The sequence below is a fragment of the Parasteatoda tepidariorum genome, chromosome 7, assembly GCF_982258835.1.
Source record: "Parasteatoda tepidariorum strain Cologne lab strain chromosome 7, Ptep-v5.0, whole genome shotgun sequence".
Lineage (NCBI taxonomy): Eukaryota > Metazoa > Arthropoda > Arachnida > Araneae > Theridiidae > Parasteatoda > Parasteatoda tepidariorum.
The window spans coordinates 41,166,095-41,192,163 of record NC_141761.1 but is presented as its reverse complement, the minus strand read 5'-3'; the positions used below and the strand labels follow the sequence as shown (position 1 = coordinate 41,192,163).

The 26,069-nt window shown below is 26.7% G+C and overlaps 1 protein-coding gene across 1 annotated transcript; it reads left to right on the top strand.

The window, feature by feature from the left end:
- Positions 1-5: 5 nt before the first annotated feature.
- Snx27 (sorting nexin 27) lies at positions 6-24,209 on the top strand. The gene is made up of 13 exons (XM_087168638.1): positions 6-298; positions 2,123-2,225; positions 3,702-3,827; positions 6,463-6,655; positions 7,688-7,758; positions 9,395-9,496; positions 10,855-10,933; positions 11,024-11,184; positions 11,813-11,902; positions 12,753-12,902; positions 16,803-16,931; positions 18,151-18,211; positions 23,339-24,209. The coding sequence occupies exons 1-13, from the start codon at positions 6-8 to the stop codon at positions 23,344-23,346; spliced, it is 1,566 nt and encodes a 521-aa protein (XP_087024764.1). The 3' UTR covers positions 23,347-24,209.
- Positions 24,210-26,069: the final 1,860 nt, after the last annotated feature.

Below are 26,069 nucleotides of genomic sequence, written 5' to 3'. Positions count from 1 at the left end.
AAAGAATGGCCGAAACCGTCCCTGATCGGTTTTCGTTTAATCCATATTCTGAAAATAGTAAACATGACAGCTCGGAGGGTTGTGATGACAGTAATATTACAAGCGGCCCCCGAGTAGTCACTATTTACAAAACCGAAACGGGTTTTGGATTTAATGTCCGTGGTCAAGTCAGTGAAGGAGGCCCCTTAAAAAGTATTAATGGTGAACTTTATGCCCCTTTACAACATGTAAGTGCCGTTCTAAAAGAAGGAGCTGCTGAAAAAGCTGGCATAAGAAAAGGAGATCGTATACTTGAAGTGTAAGTGTAGACAGCTTACGTAAACAAATATGTCAATGGAAAGAAACAGATAAGATAAACAGAATTAGCTATTTCTTAACTTAGAAACTCATTTAACTATCTCATATACTTTTCTTTAAAAATTAGTCTGCATTTTGTGTAATTGATTATTTGTCAATTTCGCACGTCATTGGCACGATAGTTAAAATTGTTAAGCATATTAAGCAAATAGATGATTTTTTGAAAACTGATCGAAATGATTTGTATTATCTTCATAAAACTCAGGTGTACCAGTGAACTACTTAAACATGTTTTAAAAATTGAGTGTATTAAAATACCACTTGTAACTATAAATACCACTTGTAATAATAATAAAAATAACACTGTAAATAATGTTACAAAAATACCACTTTAACATTTTCTTTGGAATACATTTTGAAAATTATCAAAAGTCAGCAATGGTGACCTCTGCATTCATACAAATTTATATAAAATGATTCAAGTTAGATATAGCCTAGCTATTTAAATGTCAATTTTGAAAATTACTTATTTGAATTTAGAAATCACAACTAAAAGTTTAATTTTTATAGTTTTTTGCTGAGTACAGAGAATAATAAAAAAATAGGCTTGTTCAGGGTAAATTTGCAAAAGTCTTAATTTCTCTCCCAGGACATCTGTTACCAAAACACGAACAGAAAACAAGATCAGCGGTCTGTCTAGGTTTGTCTGAAAGGTACCTATTTTGTGAAAATTTTGGCAAAGTTTGTGAAAAATTATATTAAAAAATCAACACAAAAATATGGTACAAATATGGGTTTATCGTTTCGTACGGAATACAAAAATAAGGTTTTAAGAAAAAGTATTTAGTGAAATTTTCCTAAAGTTGAATTTGTGAAGGCACCGCTAAACGGTGGTAAATTCGGTCTGGGCAGACCCCTGAAGATGGTTTCAGAACAAGCATTGTCAGAGTTGTATTAATCTGAAAATTAACGGAATTTAATTAAAAGTCAAGGGGAAATAAATTATTTTGAGTTTGGAGTACCTTTATAAACCCCTAAACGAAAATTGGTTTTGTAATAATTTTTTTTAAAAGAATTATTTAGTTTATCTATAATGGCAATTGTAAATATTTAGCAACCTATTATTTATGTAACCACAAAGAATCTATGCAAAATTTTTGCCACTGGTTACAAAAAATTCTAGGAAATTCATTGACATCAATTTAGAAAGGTCACAGTTTTATTTTTGAGTATTAGTGACTTTCATGAGAAGTAATTTTTTATAAATTATTTTTCACAATTTTTGCCTATATTTCTAAAATTATGTATAAATTTCATTTGTATAAAGTTTGTTTAGTTAAGTTATTTTTTAAAATAATTAGGAATAACTTCAAAATATCAGAACCTTTTAAGTTCTTTGATTTGTTAGTTTCAGAAACTATTGCTACAAAAGGGACTGTGATTTCGTATTTAAAAAAGAATCAAAATTATTTGATATGGATTAATAGATTAAATACTCTCTGGATTTCTGTATAGGTGCAATTTTTATAATTCTGATGTGATTTGTCTTTAGTAATTGGAAACAATTTTACCACTTGCGCCACATTTTGATAAAAAAGAAAATAAAAAATATTTGAACTCTCAATTATTAGTTTTCATTGTTTAATATTCTGTACATATATATATATTAAACATTTCTATTTGTATTGTGTTAAAAATTTCAAAACAATTAGAGTTGGCAGATTAGAATTCTTATTTAATATTAATTTTTTAATACTTGCCGTTAACCTAAAAGTTTGTCAAAATATTTTTTCTTGTTTTACCAGATTTAATTCTATTATTTTAGAAATGGCATAAATGTAGAAGGAGCTACTCACAAACAAGTTGTTGATTTAATCAAGTCTGGTGGTGATAAATTGACTCTCACTATAATATCTGTTACAGCTCAAGTAAGCTAAACATTCTGCTGTATTATGTATAGCATTGTTAAAAATTACACTGTACATTGTCTAATATCTTTATCATATTTAAAATAATTTTTTTTATAAATAACATTAAATTTAAATCTGTAAAAATTGACTATAAATTCAAATTGTGGTTTAGTGCCGTTATTACTTATCGTTGCAAAATACATAGTGTAATTTCTACTTATCAATGATTTAAAAGAATTTATGAATTCAAGTATAATTTTGAGCAATCAAGTGATAGAAGCCACTCAAAATCTTTACACTTATTATTTGGCTTAAACATCTATATAAAGTTGATTGTTATAGTTAATGTTAAAGAGTCATTAGTTATTATTTTTCTTAGTTTATTTCTTGTTTTTGATTAAATAGAACTGATTTGTTATTCTTCTCCACGGCAATTATTTTCTCACCAACCATTTTTAGTGGCACCACATGCCGAAAACAGTATCAATGATTGCAGCATTTTTAAATTCAAAGTTCACTTGTGTTAGTCACTTTTTAATTAGCTGAAACGGACATTTCATAAATAAATGGCGGATTTATATCAAATGCAGGCAACAATTCTGTTACCATTCTGCTGCAAAGTTAAAAATATAGCAATATATGCACACAATATTATTTAACAAGGCCAAATATGCTTTGTTACAACTCTGATCCAAGCTTCATAAATATGTTGCAAGAGTTAGTTTTGTAACATGCATAGGCAAGTTATAAAAAGTGATAATTACATATTTATTTTTTTCCTCCATATGATGTGCTGAAAAGATCTATGCTTTAAATGTATTTTGGCATTTAAATTTTTAGTTATAAATTTTTCTTTTTGTTTGAATTAACAATTAAGCTGTAACATTATATGAAAACTTTACCATTTCATCATCAAAAATTTTATTTTTCTACTATTTTATATAGTAAAAATAAAAGCAATATCAAACTCCGTTTTTGCAATAATCTTTTTCTAGATCTAAATAAGCAAGGTTACCTTCATGTTAGTAGTGCCGAAGCATATATTAAGCATAAACTTATTATGTCATATAGTTGCTTTATTATCCTGTTTATACGTTCTTATTATCTTTATTTGCCTTTTGAAAAATATAATATACCATACAAATCACTTTGTTTTAGCATGCAGAAAAGGATATCCTCCTGGTATTTCACTTCGCTCATAACAAAAATAATATTCAAAATCAATGAAAGGAATAATGTTTAAGTTTGATCTTCTATTGTGTAACATATTTCCTACAGTTTAAACTTCCAAGTCATTTGATTTTATTTCTATTATCAGTGTTTGCATTTAAATTTTGTTTATGTTTACTACTTTTATTCTTTATTTGTTTTTAAATGATAATAAATAAGTTAATGTCATGTGGCCTTAATATGTTTTTTTCCTGTTCTTTTCTGTTCATAATTACTTAGCCCTTCAAAGTTTTTAAATGTTTTCTTTTTTAATATAAATTGCAGGAAGCTGAAAGATTAGAACCGAGCGATGAGTCATCAGGCTATTCTTACATTGACTACAGTGAAAAACGTTCATTACCCATTTCAATTCCAGATTATAATTGGATTGAAAAAGGAGATAAGTTTGTTGTAAGTTATTTCTCTAAAAAATATTTATTTGGCCCACTTTTACACAAAAATCCTTTTACAATTTATCTAAAAAGTTTCCACATTTATTGAGGATGATATGATGGAAGTGAAATATCTGGAAACATTTTACCTCACACATGAATTTTTCATTTGTTAAGATCTATTGCATCTTTTCTTAATTTGATGCAAATAACAAATTTAATAAACGTCTGTTTCATTTACGATGCTACTTATACATGCTTTGGGGGAGAAGGAGTTTTTATCCTACCATTATTTCAAATTATTATATAGTTGAAGCTCTATCAGTCATTAGTTAAGGGACCATTCCTTACAAATGATTGATGTGACAAGAAGAAAAATGCGTATCAATATAAAATAATGACTTGAAAATTTATAAGTTTGCAATAAATAAGTATAAGAATTTTTAATCAAAAAAAAATTATGTACTGTGTGCAAAAATATTTACACACGATAGATCTATAAAGACACTTATTTAAAATAATTTGTAATTTTGATTCAGAAAAAATTTCGCTTACAGAAATCGTGAAGAATTCTATTTTATATAAATTATTCCTCAGTGTAATATTAAAAATATTAATTTTTTTTACATATTTTTAGAGTAAGTAAAAGCATAATATTTTCAAATTTATAAACAGCTAAAATTTTGCACATTTTGTTTTCTTTTAAAAAAGAGTTTTATTATGACATGTTTTTAACTTTAGAAAGAAAAAATTCTGTATACAAATTGATTACTTCTTTAATTATTTTATAAATCCTTAAACTGTGTGTTTTATAATTTATTTAAAAATTAAAACCTTAAAATGTAGTTTAACCCTCTGGTGGTTTAGAAAAATTGGGAGAACGTTGCTCCCCTATACACTATTTTTATACCTAATAACATGAAGAAGCGGGTTTTGCTATGCGGAGAAGACTGCAGGTTAAAATATAATTTTTTACCTGCAGAATCATCAGTGGGTTAGGCATGTTTCAGTTAGTTAGAAATATTTGCATTTCAATAAAAACAACTTGTTGAAAGATTTACATTTTTTGACACTTAGAATTTTTACCTTTTGCAATGTTAAAGTTTATTAAAATTAGTTTAATAGCCATTTAAAATTTATTATAACAGTGTTACTGATGATCCATTCATTCATATCTTATGCAGTTTTACTATTTATTTGAACTTAAATTGAAATTATGATTACTTCAGTTCAATACCTACTTTGATGCAAAAATATTGTTTATAATGTGTAGATTATAGAATCAATAACTATGAAAGTAACTATAGTTAAATTTGTAGGGCAAAATTGACAGGCACCAATGGCCACAGAGCAACTGAATTTAACAAATAGCAATTAAAAAATTATCTAGCAGTCATCACCCAATTAGCATTTTTTTTCATAAAAAATGCTCCCATTTGAAAAGAATATCAGCTCCTTTTGGTAGACGTATGCATCCAATCTATAAAATAAATAAAATGCACGAGGGCTATTCATACTCCCATCTATGCTCATGTGGATTTTGTTACTTTTTATTTTAATCCGTATAGAATTATTTATAAGTATTTCATGATGTTTGGAATTTATTTCATACTTTTAAAAAAAAAAAAAAAATTTATCCTGAAAAAAAATCTTATAATCAGGGTTGCCACAGGCGACTAAAATGCAACTATTTGCAACTATTTTTGGCACGAGGCGACTATGGCAACTTTTTTTGGCCTGAAAAGGCTAAAAAAGCAACTATTTTCAGGAAGAGGGGGCTATTGGGAGACTTTTCTGTACTCCTAGCGATGTTTTTTTTTTTTAATTTTTATAGCATAAATTGGGTTTAAAATCTGCTGTCCGCGATAGCTTTTGAACACACTGAACTTTTTTTTCTTAAAAAATGTTGAAAATTTTGAATTGCAAATTTGAGTCTTCAATTTTTAATCCGTTCAATCTGCAGATTTCATTGTAAGTCTATTTCCTGTCTCAATCGCCTTTTCAATGGTTATTGCTTCGAAATTCCGCATGATTTAAAAAATAAAAAATAATACGATATAACGATGCGTGAATTTCGAATTTGGGTAGTCACTTTTTGCTATATATATATATATATTTCATAGATAAATTTTTGATTAAAGGGAAAATTGTGCTAGAGCACTAACGTTTATATAAAAATTATCACATTTCCCACTAACTTGACTAAATGGATCATGGTATTGCTATATGATCATTGATATATGACAATTAAGTCATTAACAAAATTTTAGTCATATTTTTGATGAATTTTTGTTCTTATTTAGGCAACTACTTTCATAGTTTTCGGCAACTATTTTCATGCTTTAGGGTACTAAAAGCAACTATTTCATCCATTTTTTTCTGTGGCATCCCTGTATAATGCTTACTATATTTCGAAAAGTGCTTCAAAAGAATTCCCTGACATTATTAAGATTAACAATTTTTTTAATTGTTTAAATAATTTAAATTTTTGAAAAAAAAATTGCCTTGTTTCAAAATGTGGCCGATGTTTAAAAAAGAAAAGTATGAAACTTTTAAAATGTGACCACTGTTAAAAATACTATAACTTGCCACTGACCAGAAGTCAAATTTTCCAATTTTGCCATATAGTCAGAGTTACTTTTCTTTGCACATAGGTATTCAATATATACATGGCTGGAAGGCATTTATGTTCTCGTAGATACCGTGAATTTTCCAATTTACATTTGAATCTTAAGAAAGAATTTCCTGATTTCAATTTTCCAAAACTTCCTGGGAAATGGCCATTTACATTATCAGATCAACAACTTGATGCACGACGAAGAGGACTAGAGCAATATCTTGAAAAAGGTTTATTTTGTTTTAACTTTATGTATTTTAATCAATTGTATATTGTATCTGCTATTATCAACTTTTTATCAATATGAGTTTATTTATTCAAATTAATTTTCTTCCGTTATCTATTGAAATGTTCTGCTTTTCTTTCTCTTAATAGATGTTATCTTAAACTTTTATGTTACTATTCCTTTTGCTATCAGTTTATTTATTTTTTTTCCATATTGACTTAATTTTCTTTAAAATGTATTTAACAGCATTTAAGAGCAACTATAAGGTTTTGAATTAAACAGAGTCAAGAACTGGATAGCTCTATAGTATTTCAATATTGTTACCCATTTGTGTTTTAGATTTATAGACTTATATTGTGCTGTAATTTTGTTATTTAAGTATGTGAATGGAACTAAAACAAGGCATTTTTTTAAAAAATGCATTATTTAAAATAATGCATTGAAACTAATTATGTTTTCAACTTACATTTTAAAATAGCTTTGTGTCATTGAAATGCTTAAGCATTTTAAAAATCATTTTGCCATTAAAATTATTTATGCATAAAAAATTACTCTACTGAAGAAGCTAAGCTTTTGAATAACAAATTAAGAAAAATCTTTTTAATTAAAAAAAACTTTGAAAAAAATACTATTTTTGAACTGTTACTTCTTAAGAAATTTTATAAAAATCTGGATTTATTTATAGAAATAATAAAGTGAATATGTATTTTTTGCTGTTTATAGTATATTTTATTTACCTTTAAATAATCTTTTTTTTTTAAAAATAATAATAGTAATTGGATAGTAAGCTCCCCTCCTTATTATTACCTCTCTGATTGTTGGCGTGGTATGTCACGAATTATACATAGTTGAAATGCATATAATTCATAAAATCTTAGAAATTATCAACAATTAAACATGCTATTTAAAAAAACTTGTTACAATCTCTGGAAATACACACAATTATGAAACTTTCCGTAATGAAACTATATCCATTGGCCTCTTGCTTTTATTGTACAACAATGCTAATTAATGTCATTAATAAATGTATTTGTAGTTTGTGCTGTGAGAGTTATAGCTGAAAATGACATCATGCAAGAGTTCCTAACTGATATGGATGATGAAAATGTAAGTAATGCATGGTGAATAATTAAATCTAACCTATCTGTATTTTAAGTTATTGCTACATAAAATATTTCTATCACTGTTTTTTTAACATTGAGCTATAAAATGTAGTTTATATATTGCATTCAAAACTATTTAGAAATAATTTTCAAGGAGGTGCAATATTTTATTTAGCATCAGTATTTCTTATATCCAAAAAAAACATTCCTTATATTCTCTTAAATTAACGAAAACTTCTGTTATTAACTGTAAAATTCTGCAATTTTTTCCTTAGTAAATTAAATTCAGGAAAATTTTATGAAAATCAAACACAGAATTTGGTATAACAGAATTTTCACATTCTAACTATAGAAAAAGCCTAAAAGTGTTCTAGTGATTATCTCTGCTACCATACCCTTGCATAAAGCGGTATAGTAATTTGAAAGTTTAAAATTTGAATTGTTCAAAGAGCGACTCCTTTAAATCATCTATTTTATTATATTAAAATTAATGTTTTTTTTTTGTACAACTCTGTTTATTAATGACTGTAATGTTATAATTTGGGTTTTGGGCAAGGGTGTGCATTAAGAAATGTCTATCCCACTTTTTTTTAATAAAGGTCCATTTATATATATATATTCAGTTTCTTTTTGTTTACTGTAAAATGAAAGTGTTTATATATGTATATATATATTTTTTTATTATGCTTTTTTTTTATTATATTTTAATAGCCTTAAATTTTGACATGAATTCAAATTAAATACAAAAACTTTGCTTTTATTAAAATTACTATAATTAAAAAATTTGAAACCAAATGTAGTACAAAACAAACATTTCTGTAATATTTTTAAACACGTTCTTTTCAAAAATTTAATTTAAAACAAAAAATAGTTCTTATTATATTGTGATTTTTAGCATATCTGCACATAAAATTGTCAAAAGAAAGAAAAAAATCGCAAAATATAACATTAAAATCTAAAATAAAAGTTGCACTTTATAAGGACTTCATTAAGTCTAAAAATTGCTTGAAAACAAGAACACTAAAAAAATTAGGAATGGAAAATGGAAAAAAAGTTTTTTTTCCTTAGAACTGTAATTATTACTTTATTATTGTTTATTTCATCTTAGTTTACATGTTTATATTAGTCACATGTTTCTGTAATTGTCATCCTCCTAGGTTTTGGATCATCAAATATTGTAATCTATAGTTTAATTTAAACCAATTTTTGATATCAAAAACTAGTTTTTGATGCCATGTTCTATGTTGATTACGAAATGAACATTATCGATAGTATTTAAACTAAAGATCTAATTCATCTTTACTTATCCATAGGTTTACTATTTGACCTGTAACTTTGAAGTACTGGTACTATAACACTGTTTAGTTTATTTATGAAAAATATAGGATTCAGTCTCTCTATGGCTGGTCACAAAAAAATACAAAATAAAAAAAGCAGTCAAAATTATAAATATGAAAATTAAAATCAAAATTATAAATTAAAGCACTGCTTTGGTCTATTTAGAAATAAATATGAATGTATAATTTATCAAAACATCTTGTAAAAGAAAATTCTACAAGTAATTTTACCGTACTTAAAGTCTGCTAGTGTCTGTCAAATATTAGACCCCTTATTATAGTACATTTATATTTTAATTATAGGGTGGAAGTTCAGCAGCAGTTGATCTGAAAATATTGTTACCTGACCACTCAACTGTAATTGTTAATGTCCGCAAAAACAGCACTACTGAAGATGTTTATCAAGTGTGTATCATATTAATATTATTTCTTCTTTAAATCTGCAGTATTTAAGAAGAAAATTTTACTATTTTAATTGCTTAAGTATTTATCTTTTTTTAACAAAAATTGTGTAATGTGAAAAGTAATAAAAAAATTACGTGATTTAATTTTTACAATTGGAAAAGAAAAGCATTGAGATATTGATAATTTTCTGTACCTATTAAAATTATATATAAGAAAGAAGCTTTTTCTTTATGAAAGTAAGAAGTTTATTGTTATTTAAATATTCATATTCTTTATTTTTTAAATATGTCTTAAATATTTTATTTATAAATGTTATTTATAAAGTCTGGTAATATTCTTCCTTATAACTATTCACTTATTTTTCATTAAGTATGTTTTTTTTTCTTATTAATACTATGTTTTTAAAGCAGTTTATATGGAAGCGTATAGCCTGCCTGTGTCATGGTTGGCTTGGTTTTTTAAATACAGGGTTATTCATAATTCCCTCCGCCTGTAAACGCCATTTTTCTTTACTATAACTGGCTTCAGTGGTACATGTTACTGCCATCTACCGACAACTGCTTAAATTAAAACTTGAATACTTTTGGAATAATTTCATATGTTCTTTTTTGCCATATTCGTCTTTATTTTTTTACTATAACGCTTCGACCCCAGGAGGGAATTATGAATAACCCTGTATATTGTTTTATATTTCTAAATAGCTAGTAACTTATAAGCTTACACTAGTGGACTATCTTTATATTTACTCTATGGGAAAAGCATTCACTCTGGCTGTTGCAATTCATAAAATTTTATCTGTCTAAATTTGTATTTTTATCAGAAAATGGGTCACTCATGTACAAACAAAAATTTTCATGCCATTACAAGCATACAGAGTTACTATTTTTTTTTCTCTTTAGTCCTAATAAAGTTTACTTTATTCACAACTAAAACCACTTGTTTGCATTTTGATAATATAAGTATAATTTGATAAATTGCATATGATAATTTGATTAAGCAGATAAATTTTGAAGAAATTAAATTTTGAATTTACAAAAAGTAACTGATCCAGTTAAAAAGAAACTGCATTGAAAAATTTAGTATGTTTTTATAGTTTATTTGGACAAATTTATTTCCTATAAATTTTTATCAGGACTTGACAAAATATACTTCATAGAGTTAAAAGAGTTTATGGGTTGTTCCAGTAAAAGCAAATGCTATTATAACAATTTTATTGTATCACAATAGATGATGTATCACTAATTATAATGAAGTCAAGTAACACTTCTAAGTAAATGTATTAGTTAAATAGTTAAAAGAATTTATTGATATATGCATATTTAATATATATATTTATATATATACATATTAATTTTTAGGCTGTTACTGAGAAAATTAGTTTGTCTAAAGAGCTATCGAAATATTTTGCTTTGTTTGAAATTGTGGAATATGGATTTGGTTTGTATTTCAGTTCTAATTATCTTGTAGTTGTATACCTTTAAAACAAACATTACTTTTCAATTTTTAAATGTTTTATTTATTTTGCAGAAAGAAAATTACAATTAAATGAATATCCACATAATTTGTATATTCAAAACTATAGTACTGCCACATCAACTTGTCTGCTCATAAGGAAATGGTTGTTTACACTTAGTAAAGAAATAGAACTTTCAGAGGACAATACAGCTGCAACATATTTTTTCTGGCAGGTTAGAAATTTAAAATTTTCATTTTAAACAATATTTAATCTGCCAAAACTTCACAAAAAATATCTTTTGATTTAAAATCATAAAGAAATGTGAAAACAAAGTTAATCTCTGCAATTAATTTCTTTAATCCAAATTATTAGTACAATTGTATTTAAGATAAAATGTAATTATTATTCATAATTGTAGATTATATTTCTTACAATTGTAGTTCCATTTTAGTTGTAATTATAATTACTGGTATGATCATAATTTGTAATTTTGTGTAATCACAATTAAAAGTTTAATCATTTATGATGATAAGAATTTCTTGTAACCAAGATTATGATATAATCAATTATATTTTATCCATCTCTGATGCATCTACTGCTTATAAATTTTTGGTATATGATGCTTAGCAACAAGCCATTAGGGTATTAGCTGAATTTTTTTTATGACTTTCTCATGACAAAAATTGCTGCTTTTTAAGGTTTCATTTGAGAACTTATTCAAATACTTTAATGATTAAAACAGTTCTAATACAAAATATTTAAAACTCGTCCTTTATTGTTCTTGTTTATTACTGCACTTGTATTTTTTATTTATTGCTTTTTGAAATCGAAACTAAATCATTTCATTTATTTTATTTCAGGCCATTGATGATGTAAATAAAGGTCAAATTAAACCTGGAAACAAATTATATGAATTAAAAGCTCTGCAAGATTCATCACGTAAATTAGAAGTAAATATCTAACTGTAACTTAATTTCATGTTTTTGTTTATGCTTAGAAATTAAATTTTACTGTTATAGTCTCAGAATATTAAAAATAATAAATTAGACATTAATTTTAATTATAATACAATTTTTTTAGCTTTAATTAGATTTACTTTGTTGCTGTTTTGTTTTTTTTTTTAAGAGAAATGAAACCTAGCTCTGTATTTAAAATATCAAAAAGAAATATAACTTTTTTTTAAATATATTTACTGCTTTTATGATTATTTGAATGAATATTGACTGGTATATGTATAAATAGTATGTACAGCTATTTTTTATAGCATGTACTTTTATTACTAAAATGGTTTTTGTTCAAAGAAAATAATAAAAAAAATAAGGAGTGTAAGTTTATTTAATATATTTTCATTATATTTTATTTATAAGGTATCATCTGAATCCATTTTGCTTTTAGTTTTTTTATTGCACTTAAAATAATTAAGATTAAATAAAATTTCCCATGCATTTGTGTATATTCAACAATCATTAACACTTTTGTGAACGTTCATTTTTATTCAAAATGCAGACATCTTTTCAAATTAAACAAATTTCCTTACTTCTTCACACATTGATTTAATAACTTTGCAATGTTTCTTAAATTAAAGAAACTTTTCTTAATTTTCCCACCAGTTTCTTAAATAAAACTATCGTGTATTCAACTCTTTTTGTGTAACTTATTTTTAAACTTCAGCCATTTTTCTTTATCAAAAAAATATTATCATTACCTAATAGTTTGCTATTCTTTCTGAAAATTTGTGAAAGTTAAAATATCTTGCTTCTAATTATTTAGTCCTATATTAATCTCTTTGATCTATTTTAGTACTTAAAATTAGCAAGACAACTTGATGGGTATGGTGAAATATCTTTTCCTCATTGCTCTTGTGATGCCCGAAAAGATGGACATGTAGTAGCCAGTATAGGTTTAACCAACTTCAAACTTCAAGCCTGTAAAGATGATGGAACTCTAGAGGTTTCTATATTATCTTGTTTAGTCATTCTACTTAATGGTTTATTGATCAACTCTTAAAATTACAGTGAAAACGAGTGATAAGTTTTTCCGTATATGTTATGAATTGAACATATCTGATTGTGAAATTCAAATATATCATAAATAAAACGATAGATCTCAATAGTATCTTTATATCACTGTCTACCCCTGAAAATAATTTGTCGATATTATTATACAATTTATTTTTATTTTGTTAATTACATTTTTAAATTCTCACCCTAAACGAATTGTCCACAATCTTTTTGTACTTAAGAGTACATTTAAGAATGCCAATCCAAGTACGCATACTTATAATTGACTTTATTAATTTTAAGTATTTTATTGGAATCTGAAGTATTTTTATCAATATTTTTCGCACCGTGTTTAACGGAGGGTTTATCTCATGGTGACCGCTGGCATGGAATTGGGGTAACCTTGCTCAATATAAATGCAGAACTCACTCAGAAAAACATTTGATTTTTATGATAAATACAAATATATGAAATGTAAAATTATATTTATTAAATGACTATCTCACCCAAGATTTTTCCTTACACAGTTATCAAATAGCAACTTTCAATTTAAAATTGCTAGTATAGTTAGCCTCTATTTAAGGAAATTCTAGAAATTGCTTTTGACAATTCCGCATGCACAGCATCCTCAGAATGATGCGAATCCTTGCCAATAATATTTACCTTTTACATGCAATTCTTTCTTGTGGTGGGATTAACACCTCTATGCTAATACTAATATTGTCATTTATATCTTACAATACTATTCTTTTTCCTTTTTTTTTTTCATTCCTTTTCCAAAAATCTCCCTCGTTTTATTTATTTCACTGAGAAAAGAGTAAAAGAAGACTGATATCGAAGTAATTTTTTCAAGGGCTAAGTACATGGAATATACAAAAAATCATCCATTTTGAAGGGGAAAAAAATAAGTTCAAACTTACTGTTTTGACAACTTCTACTTTTAATTTTTTTTTTTTTTTTAAATATATTATGATCCATTTTACTGATATATATTTTCCAAATCTTTCCCATTCTAACAGTTTTTGCATGTCACAGAATTTACATTTAAATTTGAGAAATCTTCACGAAATTTCTTCCTCAGATTAATTTACATAACCATTCCTTAACTAAGAATTTCAATCAATAATGCGATTTAGAACATTGTTTCAAATAAAAATTAATCATCTCTTTTGTAAAATAATAATTTTAAAATGTATTTTGTGAACTTGTTATTCTTGAATACTTCTATTGGAAACTTTTGTAATTTTTCCAAAAATATTTACTTAGTTATTCTTTCAGTAATGTTTAAAATTTTTATATGTATGTATATATATTTTTTAACCTTTACAAATGAACTGTTGTTAGTATGCTTTTCATTCTCTGTGAAAAGGTATTCGACCATCAGAGAGCTAATTTCCGTGTAGAACTGTTACCCTGCCTGTAGTTTATCTTCTTTTGGCTTCACTTTCTATGTAACCCGTTTTCAAATTAACTGATTGATACAATAGTTTTCAATTGTCTTATCAAAGATAGACTATATTCTTATTATTACTTAAAGGCGACATTGTAATAAATTTTTAGTAATAAAACATGTAATCATGAACTTATTCTCTTACTTTTAAACCAAGAAAAAACTACAAGTCTTGAGGTGTACAGCTTTTTCAGTTTTGTAAATTAAAATGAACTCACGTGCAGAATGAAGATAATTTAAAATCTTTTTAATGCAATGCGTGTGGATTGACCAATCCGGATGCAGTGAAAATTGCACATGACACTCCTTTTTCATTCTAGAAATTAACTTCATTGATAAATAGCTACTTTATTGATGGCAACGATAATTGAACAGGTGTCTTCTTTAGTTTTGGTACTACCTTTAAAATAAAATGAAATTAAAGCTATAAAACTGAGATACTATTTTTCAGTATTTTTGTATTAAAGATATATTTTTGTTTGCCTCTAGATTTTGTAAATAATTCATGTAAATAATTTCAGTAAAAACAAAGCAAATCAGAATTCCATGTTATCATTCATTCAAAGCCAAAAAGCAAAAGCTACAGAAAAGGAAACCGCCAGAGAGTCGAATAAATGACTCAATGAACTATTTGCCTATCTCATAGATTTAAAATAATCATTAAGCCAAGTGAATCGATTCTTTCAAACTGTTTCCCATCTCCTAAAATTAAAAGAACTGTTTGAGTCAAACAAATATATTCTTTTGACCCTTTTCTTATCCTTAACATTGATATTGGCTCAAAGAGTTGATTTGGACTTCTAATCTGCTCTTTTGAGTCGTTTTCCTAAACTTTAACATTACATTCTATTCATTTAACTGTTTAAATGATTCTTTGAGTTAGTTATTTGATTCATTTGAGTGGTTTCCTATCTTTTAACATTTAAAGAACTGTCTTGTTAAAGAAATCAATTCTTTTCAGTTGTATCTTATCTTCTAACATTAAAGGATGCGTACAGGGAAACGTTTTACAGGAGAAGTTTGTTTGTTTTTTGATTTAAGATGTTACTTTTTTTAAAAATGTAACTGAAAAATAATTTCTGATAATATTTTTTTAATATTTAGAGTGGAAATTTTTTATTGTTGGGGACGGTTTTATTTTTAAAATCTTTCTTGATAAGGCATATCATTAGTCAAATTTATTATATCTTTAATTCACATCCTTCACACCTAAGCAGTTACAAATACATACATATAACCAGTAATTTAGTTAAACAGATATTGGAGTTTATAATTTTTTAAGAGTGAATAGGAAAATATTTTTTGTCGAAAAATAACTTATGCCGTTTTAATTTATTGTTCTTTCTCACTGTTAGTTTTTTCTTTTAAAAGTGAAGTTTCGCAAAATATTACTTGCGAGGAAATATTTGGGAGATTTCCATTGCATTAGAAATAACTATAAAAAAAAAAACTTATTTTATTTAAAAATGCACATATTTTCAGTTGTGAATTTTTTTTTTTTTTCTTCTTAAATGGGGAATATAAATATTTTAAGGCAAAAGAATGTTCCCATCAGCTCTGCTGACATTGGATCGATTAAAATAACTTAGATATAGTTGGATCTTTGAATTGGTTATCTAGAATAGTTGAGTACCTTAACCATTTGATTGTGCTGTGATGAACTATTTGCTATTTTGTACTGTTGAGATCGACTGACTTTTTTCATAGTTTATTTCTGTTAATGTTCTCATTTTGACTTTGAAACACATTTTAAGCTATTCCTGAAGTTAATTTTGCTTCATTAAATTTCTTGTATTATAAAAAGTGATATTATTTCTTTACAAATATTTTTTACTATGAAAACAAATAAAAAAATAGCTTAAAAAACCTTGTTAAATAAAGACATTTTAAAAGTAAGAAGAAAAAAACTTAAATTGTCAAAAAGAATCAGTTTTATTGCAAAATAAGGAGTTTGCTGTTACCTCGTACCCCCTCCACTACACTCACAAAATATATGTAGTAAAGAGCCAACTGCCATGGATCTTTTTTTATATATTTTTGGTAAAAAAATAAAAAAGAATCTATGAATTGATTCAGTCCGCAGTTCATTCTGGTGAATTGAAAGAATCGATTCAGTTAAATGAATCGATCAGCACATCACTAATTATAGTTGCATAGAATTTAATTTTTTAAATTCTGGAATTTATGTTCACCATTGTTCAAGATTGTTTACCATTGATTAATGTTCACCATTGTTCACTAGTCTTCAAGAGAACTAATGTTCACCTTTGTTATGTTTTAATGCTTAATGTTTTCTTTCTATTCATGAAGATTTTTATATAATCTTATAGAATTTGTTATGATTCTCTTAGGATAATATTACACTGTATTTAATATATTTATTTTTATATTTTGTTTCAGTCCCAGATAATTGACTTTAATTGGGAAACAATTAAGGAATGGGAAGTAGATGACGAAGGAATGTCTTTTACCTTTAAATATGCTCCTCCTGATAAAAAGCCTCGTTTTGTAAAGATTTTTACACCTTATGTAAGTATATTTAAAAGATAAAATATATATTTCATTGAATTGTTTAGTTTCATCTTCTTATGTTAATTTACGTCTTGAAAATATTTTTGCATTCACGGACAAAATCTAAACCGAACATTTAAAGAAAAGACAAAAAAAAAGTTTTAAGAAATTATCTTTTGATTTACATCTGCACCAATTAAGTCATCTTCAATAATTAATTTTCAGCCCTTTCTTTTGGCACTACAGCTAATTTATCATATAGTAAGTGTTCGACATTCTTGCCTTTTAAAACTTGTGAATCAAATATTTTGCGCCGCGGCATGCAATACAGATAAATTTTAGAATTTTTCCATGGTGTTGCAGATCATCACAAAGCTTTCTGCTATTGAGTTTACTACAAAAGTTACTAAAATTCCATTATTTGAACATTTTTCAAAGGCTATATTTTCTGACATATTATATTTTCTAATATAGTAGTATAATCTTAAAAGTTTTTAAAAAGAACTTGCTGTAAATAACAAGTATTATTATAGCATTAAATTTGGCATTTGATACTTTTCATCCCATGAAACTGCATTTAAACAACAAAAAGAATTTATCATTAATTTGCTGCACACAAAATAGTCTTTAATTGTTTTTCAAATGTATCAATTCATAAATTAAATGTTTCCAATGTATGTATATATTTATGTGTGTGTAACCCGTAAACCGGGAACGCATACATGTACGATGTATCCCTGTTTAGCAGTGTGTAAGACGAGTGTGTATGAAGTCCCCGTTTGGGCTGAAAAATACATGTTGAGAAAAAATTTTAAACCATATATTTCATTAGGGTGGTATTTAGTTACTAGATTAAAAATTTTATTCAAATTGCATAATTCCTTCATGACGTCCCCAATCTACTGTTTTTTAACACAGTCCCCGTTTTACGTATTTGGTAAACCTGTGTGTGCATATATATTTTGTGTGTTTCTTTTCTTATTCATTTTGCAATATCTTGCTTGAAAACACCTGAAAATGCTCCAATGAATAGTACAAAATCAGATTTGAATGAAATTGTATCTTTAATAGTATTTCAATTGACTTCTTTTTATGACTATTTTGAGTATATTTCCATTTAACTTTTATTTTGATTTTTTCTTTAACAATTTATTCTGTGGTAAACATTTCGATTTTATTTGTCACATTTATAAAGGTTTTTATGAAATATATTAATAAATAATTATTTCAATTTTAGTATGTCTTTATGTTTGACTGCTTTGTGCGAATACAAGAAGAAAGGAAATGGAACCTGAATGGTAATAGAATATTGAATTGTTATTAGAAGATAGTTGGTTTTAAAACCAGCTCCATTTATTTTCAAAGATTTCTTAGGAGTAACAAAAAATTGCCTTCTAATAGTTTTAACTTAAGTAGAGTTGCACAACCTATGGTTACAAACTATAAATGGCCCTTGAAGTTTATGACTTGCACGGTGCGTAGCATTTGTAAAAAGTACTTAAAGGTGCTTTTTTGGGGATTGCGTTTTTAAAAGCTTTTAAAGGTACTTTTTTCAGCTGGCGTTTTTAAAAAGTGCTTTTTTTTCGAGTAATTCTTTTCTTCCCTTCAGTGATATCTGGTGGATTCCATGCATTTCACGAAAAATGGGGAGTTTGCTACGTAATCATTCACACGGACTTCATGCTGTACCAACGTTATGACTTGCGCATGCGCTCACACTTGAAACCGAAACCCGAATGCTCCAATTCGGATAGAGAATATCAGATCCTTATGAAATGTTTTTCTTTTTAATTTATTTTAATTTTATTCTTGTTTATTTTATTTTACTTCTAGCACTTTTTTTGACGTAGGGGGTTAGGGGAACTTTTGTTCTGAGTTCAGGGTCAAGTTGAATTCACTCGGTGATGTGGGAAAGTAATGATTGTTTCGATTTACTCCCGTTTTTTGGGGGGGGTTTTTTAATGCTAAAACTGTTTATAAAAAGTTTTTGTTTTTCAATAATACAGGGTTCCCACGGTCCTTGAGAGTCCTTGAAAGTCCTTGAATTTTTTTTTGCTGAATTTAGGTCCTTGAAAGTGCTTGAAAAACGTCTTAGGTCCTTGAAAAACTTGATAGGTCCTTAAATTTGTCCAAAACTGCCGGCGGCCCTTTATATAAAACACCAGCGGATCTTTCTTGTTCTTTCTGTTTTGTTCCCGAGCTCTCTCACGTGGTTTTTAACGCCACCGTTTCTAACCGGGCCTAGTGTCTTGGTGTCTGCCAAGCGCGTGGAGCACTGCAGACAATCAATGTGTTCGGGGCGAGACTCCACTTCATCTTCTGTCGCATATGCTTAGATCTTCTCTTTTCTTATCGAAACTGGAATAATTTCGAATTTCGTAACAATATGTACCTTGTAGTTTTCAATAAATTTGCCGTTTTACCATCCGCACTTGTCCTTACGTTTGCGTCATTTCAAAACTTTATTGTAAAGCGTATTCGCAAAGGCACGGCTTCGTATTTGTGTTATGTAGTTTAGACTAGTTATGCCTGGGAAGTGCTATTTTAATCCCCAATGGATGGATAATCAAGCTTATAAAGAATGGATTTTATCGATGCCCAAAAAGAAGTTCAGAGTCAAGTGCCGATTATGCATGAAGGAGATCGATATCGCGAAAATGGAAGAATCTGCTCTTAAATCACACATGAAAGAAAGGTAAAACAAAAAAGCAGTCTCATGCCTTGAGTTCTCTTTTTGCAAAGACATCAACATTTAATTCATCTGGTGTAAATACTCCTTCAACATCGTGTGCCCCATGTGAAACAGAAACTTTAGTGGCCGAGGTAACATTGTCTTCAAAAGGAATGTGCTTGATGCTGAAATTCTCTGGAGTCTGAAGTGCATCACTAGTAATTATTTATGTAACTCCTGTGAAGGGATTAGTAAATTGTTCTCCAAAATGTTTGCTGATAGCTGTATAGCGAGACAATTTTTTTGTAGTGCCACAAAGTGAGCCTATTTGGGCTCCTTTGGATTGGCACTATACTTCAAAGGGATTCTTATAAATGAGCTGAAGAATGTTGATTGCTACACTACTCTTTGATGAGACGTTAAATCAGTTTCTACCATCTAAGCAGATGGACATTATGGTAAGGAATTGATAATAAAGTTTGCACTAAGTATCTTACCTCCCAATTTATGGGTCATGGAACTGCAGAAAATATTTTGTCCTCTTTTTACAAATGCATGGATGATGGTTAAAAGCTCTCTAAAATACTTCAATTATCCATGGATGGACCCTATGTCAATTGGAAATTCTATTAGAAGCTTCAGTGTGAATTAAAAGAGAAATATTCCCACCAGGTCATATTCATTGGCAGTTGTGGATTACACATAACGAATAATACTTTTAAACATGGTGAAAATGGGATATGTTCCTTCTAATTTTTATTTTCAGAAAGAATTGTTGCTGTATAACATTTAGAGAAGGTTGTGTAAATTATGGATGAATAATTTCAGAAACGATGTTTAATAGAGGAGAGGAGGGGGTTATGGAATAGTCATGGAATATGGAATACCTAAGATTTAGCTCTGTCTTTCATGCAGCCTTCACATGGAAATACACAGGATTAAAGGATTTCACCATTAACACCTCTTTACCATTAGTTATAGATTGTGCTGAAAATGATTTTGTGAATTAATATGTAAAACCAGTAGGGTTGTTTTTAAAAAAATATAAATTTTAGTCCATAATACATATACTCTCTTCTCTCTATATAGGCAAAGCATTTAGGTATTATATTTGAAATTAATTATTGCCACAACAAGCATTGTTGCTTCTAGTAAAATAGAAGAGAATAATTTTTAAAATTGGTCTTAGATTAAGGTCCTTGAAAATTTTGTTGAGGTCCTTGAAAAGTCCTGGAAAGTCCTTGAATTTCAATCTCATCATAGAGTGGGAACCCTGTAATACCATTGATTGAATATGAATTTTTGTAAAGTGCTTGAAAAGTTTTTAAAAAGTGCATATTTTTGATTCAAAGATCTGGCTACGCACCCTGACTTAGCCTTTTAACCAGTATTAAATATTGATTTTAGAGGTTTGTAAAATTAAACCTTTTTTTAAAAAAAAAAGTTTTTTAAAAAGAAACTTTAATTCAAATTGGGATAAAATATTTTTTGTTACAAAATTAATTTGTTTTTATAGTGGTTTACCTACTCTTGTTTTTTTATTGTTCTGGTGGAAGCCTAAAGTTGATTATAACCTTTCGTTTTGCAAATTTTGTTTATGGTAATGAATTCAGTGCTTGTTATGAAATGTATATTTCTCAAACTTGTACATAAAAATCAGGAAGAAAATGTAATTTCTAAATTTGAGGATGAATTTTAAAAATATATATTTTTAAGAAATCTGATACTATACAATATCATGTTGACTCCCAACATGGTATTTTCCTGTTTTGTGCCTATTATATCCATAAAAAGGTTGTGCATTTCTGAGTTCTTAAGAATCATTATAGTTAAGTAAATTAAAAAATTTATCCCAATTTTTGATTTAAAATGATTTTGAAATTTGATTTATTAAGTTAGTAAAAAAAGAAAAAAAACACTATTTTTGAAAAACTATTTTTTGTATTTATATTAGTTTTTGAAATAATTTAACTATTGTAAAATAGCTGAAATCTGTAAAGTTTTTTAAAATGCACTAATAACTGTTTTTTAATCAGAATTTCTTAAAGACATTTAAAAAATGAACTTAAGCAAAACCTGTAAAAAAGCTAATCTAAAATTAAAAATGGATAAAACTAGTTTTGTTACATATTGCCGCTCAAAATCCAAAATAAATCTTTTTTAACCAATTTGAATTTCTTTTTAACTATCATATTACAGTAGGGAACCGATTATCTGGAACAATCAAGATCATTGCTATTCCGGATAACTGATTTTTCCGATTTTCTGAGTCGCTACAAAAAGCTGTTTTTTTTTATTGTTAAACCCAACTAAAAAAAAACAACTATTTGGAAATAATCTTAAAAAGAAGAAAAAACAATGAAGTAATACACTAATGATTATTTCTAAAATGATGGTAAGGTAAATATCTTTCAAAAAAGAAAGAAAAATCCTACAATCTTAAGAGGAAAAAAACATTTTTGTTAAAAAAAAATGGCAGGAAAATTTATCGAATTTCGTTCCGGTTTTTGGGATTTCCGGATAACAAGTTCTGTACTGTATTTTAAATATGATAAGTGTAAAAACAGATTTAAAATAAGTGGAAGTGAAGAAAAAATTTTTTTTTTATTTCTTGTTAAAGGTCAATTTTCGTATTACAGTACAAAACCCGTTATCCGGAAATCAGAAAACCAAAAAACCGGAACGAAATTCGATTAGTTTTCCCGCCATTTTTAAAAAAAATAATTTTTTTCTTCATATGATTTCAGGGTTTTTCGTTCTTTTTTTAAAGATGTTTACCTTACCATCATTTTGGAAATAATCGTTAGTGTATTACTTCATCGTTTTTTCTTCTTTTTAAGATTATTTTTAATTTTTTTTTTTTTTTTTAGTTGGGTTTAGCTATAAAAAAACGGCTTTTTGTAGTGATTCAGAAAACCGGAAAAATCCGTTATCCGGAATATCGATGGTCCCGATCGTTCCGGATAATCGGTTCCCTACTGTAATAAAAATTAAAAAATCCTTATTTAATAAAAATGGTTATTTACAAAAGAATTATAAAGTCTTCATATTCATAATTAAGGGAATAAACTTTTCATAGAATCCCCAAAATTTCAAGTTTTTCATAATTTATTGATTGGGAATTAATTTTTTTTTAAATATTCGGAAATCAGATTTTTGGATAAGTTGCTTTTGACGCTAACAGAACTGTAAGTTAAACTTTAATTAATTCTAACATTTGTTTTAATGAAGTTTTCCCCTTCATAATGTGTCTTCTGAGTATATTTTTGTGTGAGTATATAAATAATTAAGGAATCCAACAATAATTGACTTGAACTCCTTTAACTAAAATTTTTTTAACAAAAAAAAGGTTTTAAAGTATGTTTGGCATTAGAAACTTTTAAACAGAAATTTGAAACAATCTATTTAAAAACTATAATCCTTTTTCTGTCCTTTTTTTAAAAAATTAAATGCTTAAGCACTTGCAGAAAAGCTTTCATCAAAACTTTTTAATTTCTAGCTATTTGGGAGTCAAAATAATTTAAATTGGCCTTAAATAAATCTTTTTGTAATAATTATGTTTAAAAAGACTTTTTTTTTTTCATCTTTCATTAATTTGTTGATCCTACATGTAAAAATGTGTTTTTAAATCTGAAACAAATTTTATTCTCATACAAGTACAGGTGTTGATGTCAACAAGTATTGGCACCCATAAAATTACAATAATTATTTAGTACTATTTTGAGTTTATTATTTTTATTTCCTTATTTTCTAGGAGAATAAACTGGAGAAGTTTCTTTAATCCAAACTTACCTGCAAACATCATCATTGCTCATAGTCCATATTGCCATTTGTAAAAATATCTTTTTCTTACCTATACTATTCATGAATAATTAAACAAGTTTTATGTTATTAAGATCCACATTGAACTTTTTGTTATTTTTATCCCACTTTGATCCCCGGATCATTTTCAGACAGTTATTAATTTCAGCTTTTATATGGTAACAAATAATTTCATTTGCTGCTCTTGTGTACTGTTTTTGTGTGTGAATAATAGAAATTGTGCTTGATACACATATCTTGAATGCAGTTTAATGCCTGCCATATACATTGTTTGTTGAAGGTTGAGTGCAAATACAGGGGTGTTTAGTAATGTTTCCTATTTGCTGATCTTGAAAAATTGTTTGGTATAAGAAATGTAATTTAAGTTATTATGGGTCATTTTACTTTAGGCGTTAATTTTAATGTGAAAAAAAAAGTTTTCAAAAATCTCTCCAAGTTTACGTCTGTTATATGGTATTCATTTTGCTTAACCTTGTTTCTAACTGCATTTATCTTGCTGAAACCTTGGTAAATTTTGGATTTAATTGGATTTTTGGTAAACCTATTACACCAGCATAAGCTAAAGGTTAAATATTGTGGCTGTAATTCAAAAGTTTACGAGTAGTGAAACAGTTATAAGCAGCCTGTATTTTGCAAATTTGTGTTATTAAAATTCATTCAAAAAAATATATCCTTTTAACTTAACTAATGTGTCACTTTTCCAAATAAAATTTTTGGAAATATTTTGGGTCAAAAATTAAGCAATATATATCTCAGAGTACATATAATTATTTTGCTAACTAATGCATCTGAAGTTGAAATTGTTCACTAGTTGAAATGTGAATAAGATTGAAATTCTTTATTTTATACAACTTGGAAGGTTCGTTGCTCTTTTAACTTAATTTGATTAAAGATTATTTTACTTTAATTTCTTTAAAATTCCGTTTTTTTTTCCCTTATCAAAGTATTCTTTCTGAAGATGTTTGTAAAGTTTTTAAATTTATATTTGATAAAATTTATAAAGTGTAAATAAAATTGTATAAATGAAAATAATTTAAATAGAGAATATATATATATGTACGTATTAAATTATTTATAAGTGGTTTATGTATATATATGTCTGTGATCATTATTAGTTTATTGAAGAGTTGGTATATGTTATTTGAGTGAATTAAGTTATTTAAGTGTCAGATGCATTATTACTCAACTTACTTGAACAGTTCATTTACAACGTAATCTCTTGTTTACTAGATACAAAACAAATCAGTTTTGTAATTTTTTAACTATAACATTACTTCTTGATGAAATTTATGTATTTAAAATTGAACTTTGATAAATTTGTTCTAGAATAATGATTCAATACTTTTATTTTGTCCATAATTTATATTTTTAACCTTTTGTGTTCTCTGATGCCTAGATTCTCAATGTGATTGTTCCACGATATGTGCGATTTGTGTTTTTCGTTTTTAAAACGGTGTAGTAGATTATGAACTGTTCTGCATTATCTTACTTTTCTATAAACTCTATTTAAAATATGAATAACCTAATATATATTATTTACTGAATATCTTGAGACTATGCTCCTAAATGCAGTTTCAGTTATTATATTCTTATCATACTTTATTTTGCTGCTCTTTGCCAGGATTTATCTTCATGCTATTATAAATATTGACATATCTTTTTTAAAATGACTGTTTTATTATTAAATATTTTCTCTATTTATATATTTTTGTAGATAATGTATAGATATATTATAATTAAGTAAATGTAAATACATCTTTATTTTAACTCATTAAAAGGGTTCTGCAAGCTATTTTTTGTGCTTATAAAATAGTTAAATTTTTTTTTCTTTGTTGTACTTTAGTTCATAGATTGTTATAGATGTATCCAAAGTGTTTACCCTTTGTTAGAAAAAATATTGTGATTGCAAAAATACAATAAATATTTAGAGATGCATTAGAATTTTCTCTTGCAAATTGTGTGAATGTGTGCTTGTGTAAGTTATGTGTTAATTTAAAAAATTCATTTCAGAAAACAAGTATTTTTATTGTAAACAATTAATGTTTACATTAAGTAAGATTAAAACCTGGTTTTTTAATCTTAACTTTTTGTTTGTGCCATGTAAATTATTGTACTGTTATATTACTTTAACGGTATTGTTAAATGCATTCACTAGAAGGAAACTATGCAAAACTGTTAATCTAACTTGAATGAAGCATTTTATGCATTGTTCTTCAATTAGGCCTAAAAAATTGCCTTGATCAACGTTTATTACGTTTTTATTTTATATGTCTCTATGTGTCACATTTGTTATGTATTATTTCGAATATATAGGCCAATGTTACAATTATTCCATATATATAAGAATATTATTTTTTACTAAAAGTTGAACTCTAATATCATGCTAAATATAATTTTTAAGTGAACATATTTAACTGATGAGTAGCTAATAAAAAGCAAACTTTTTTCATAAACACTCAATGTTTTTACTCTATTACAATTTACCTCATTACAAAACTCTATTCACGTTTTCTATATGAATTATTATGGTTAATTTCCAAAGAAAGTACCATACTGAGAGAAAAAAATAACTAATAAATTATCTTAAAAAATTTGAAATATAAAATACTTTCTTTAGAAAGTGTGGAATTTGCTCTAATTGGAACAAAGAACAACATTGATAT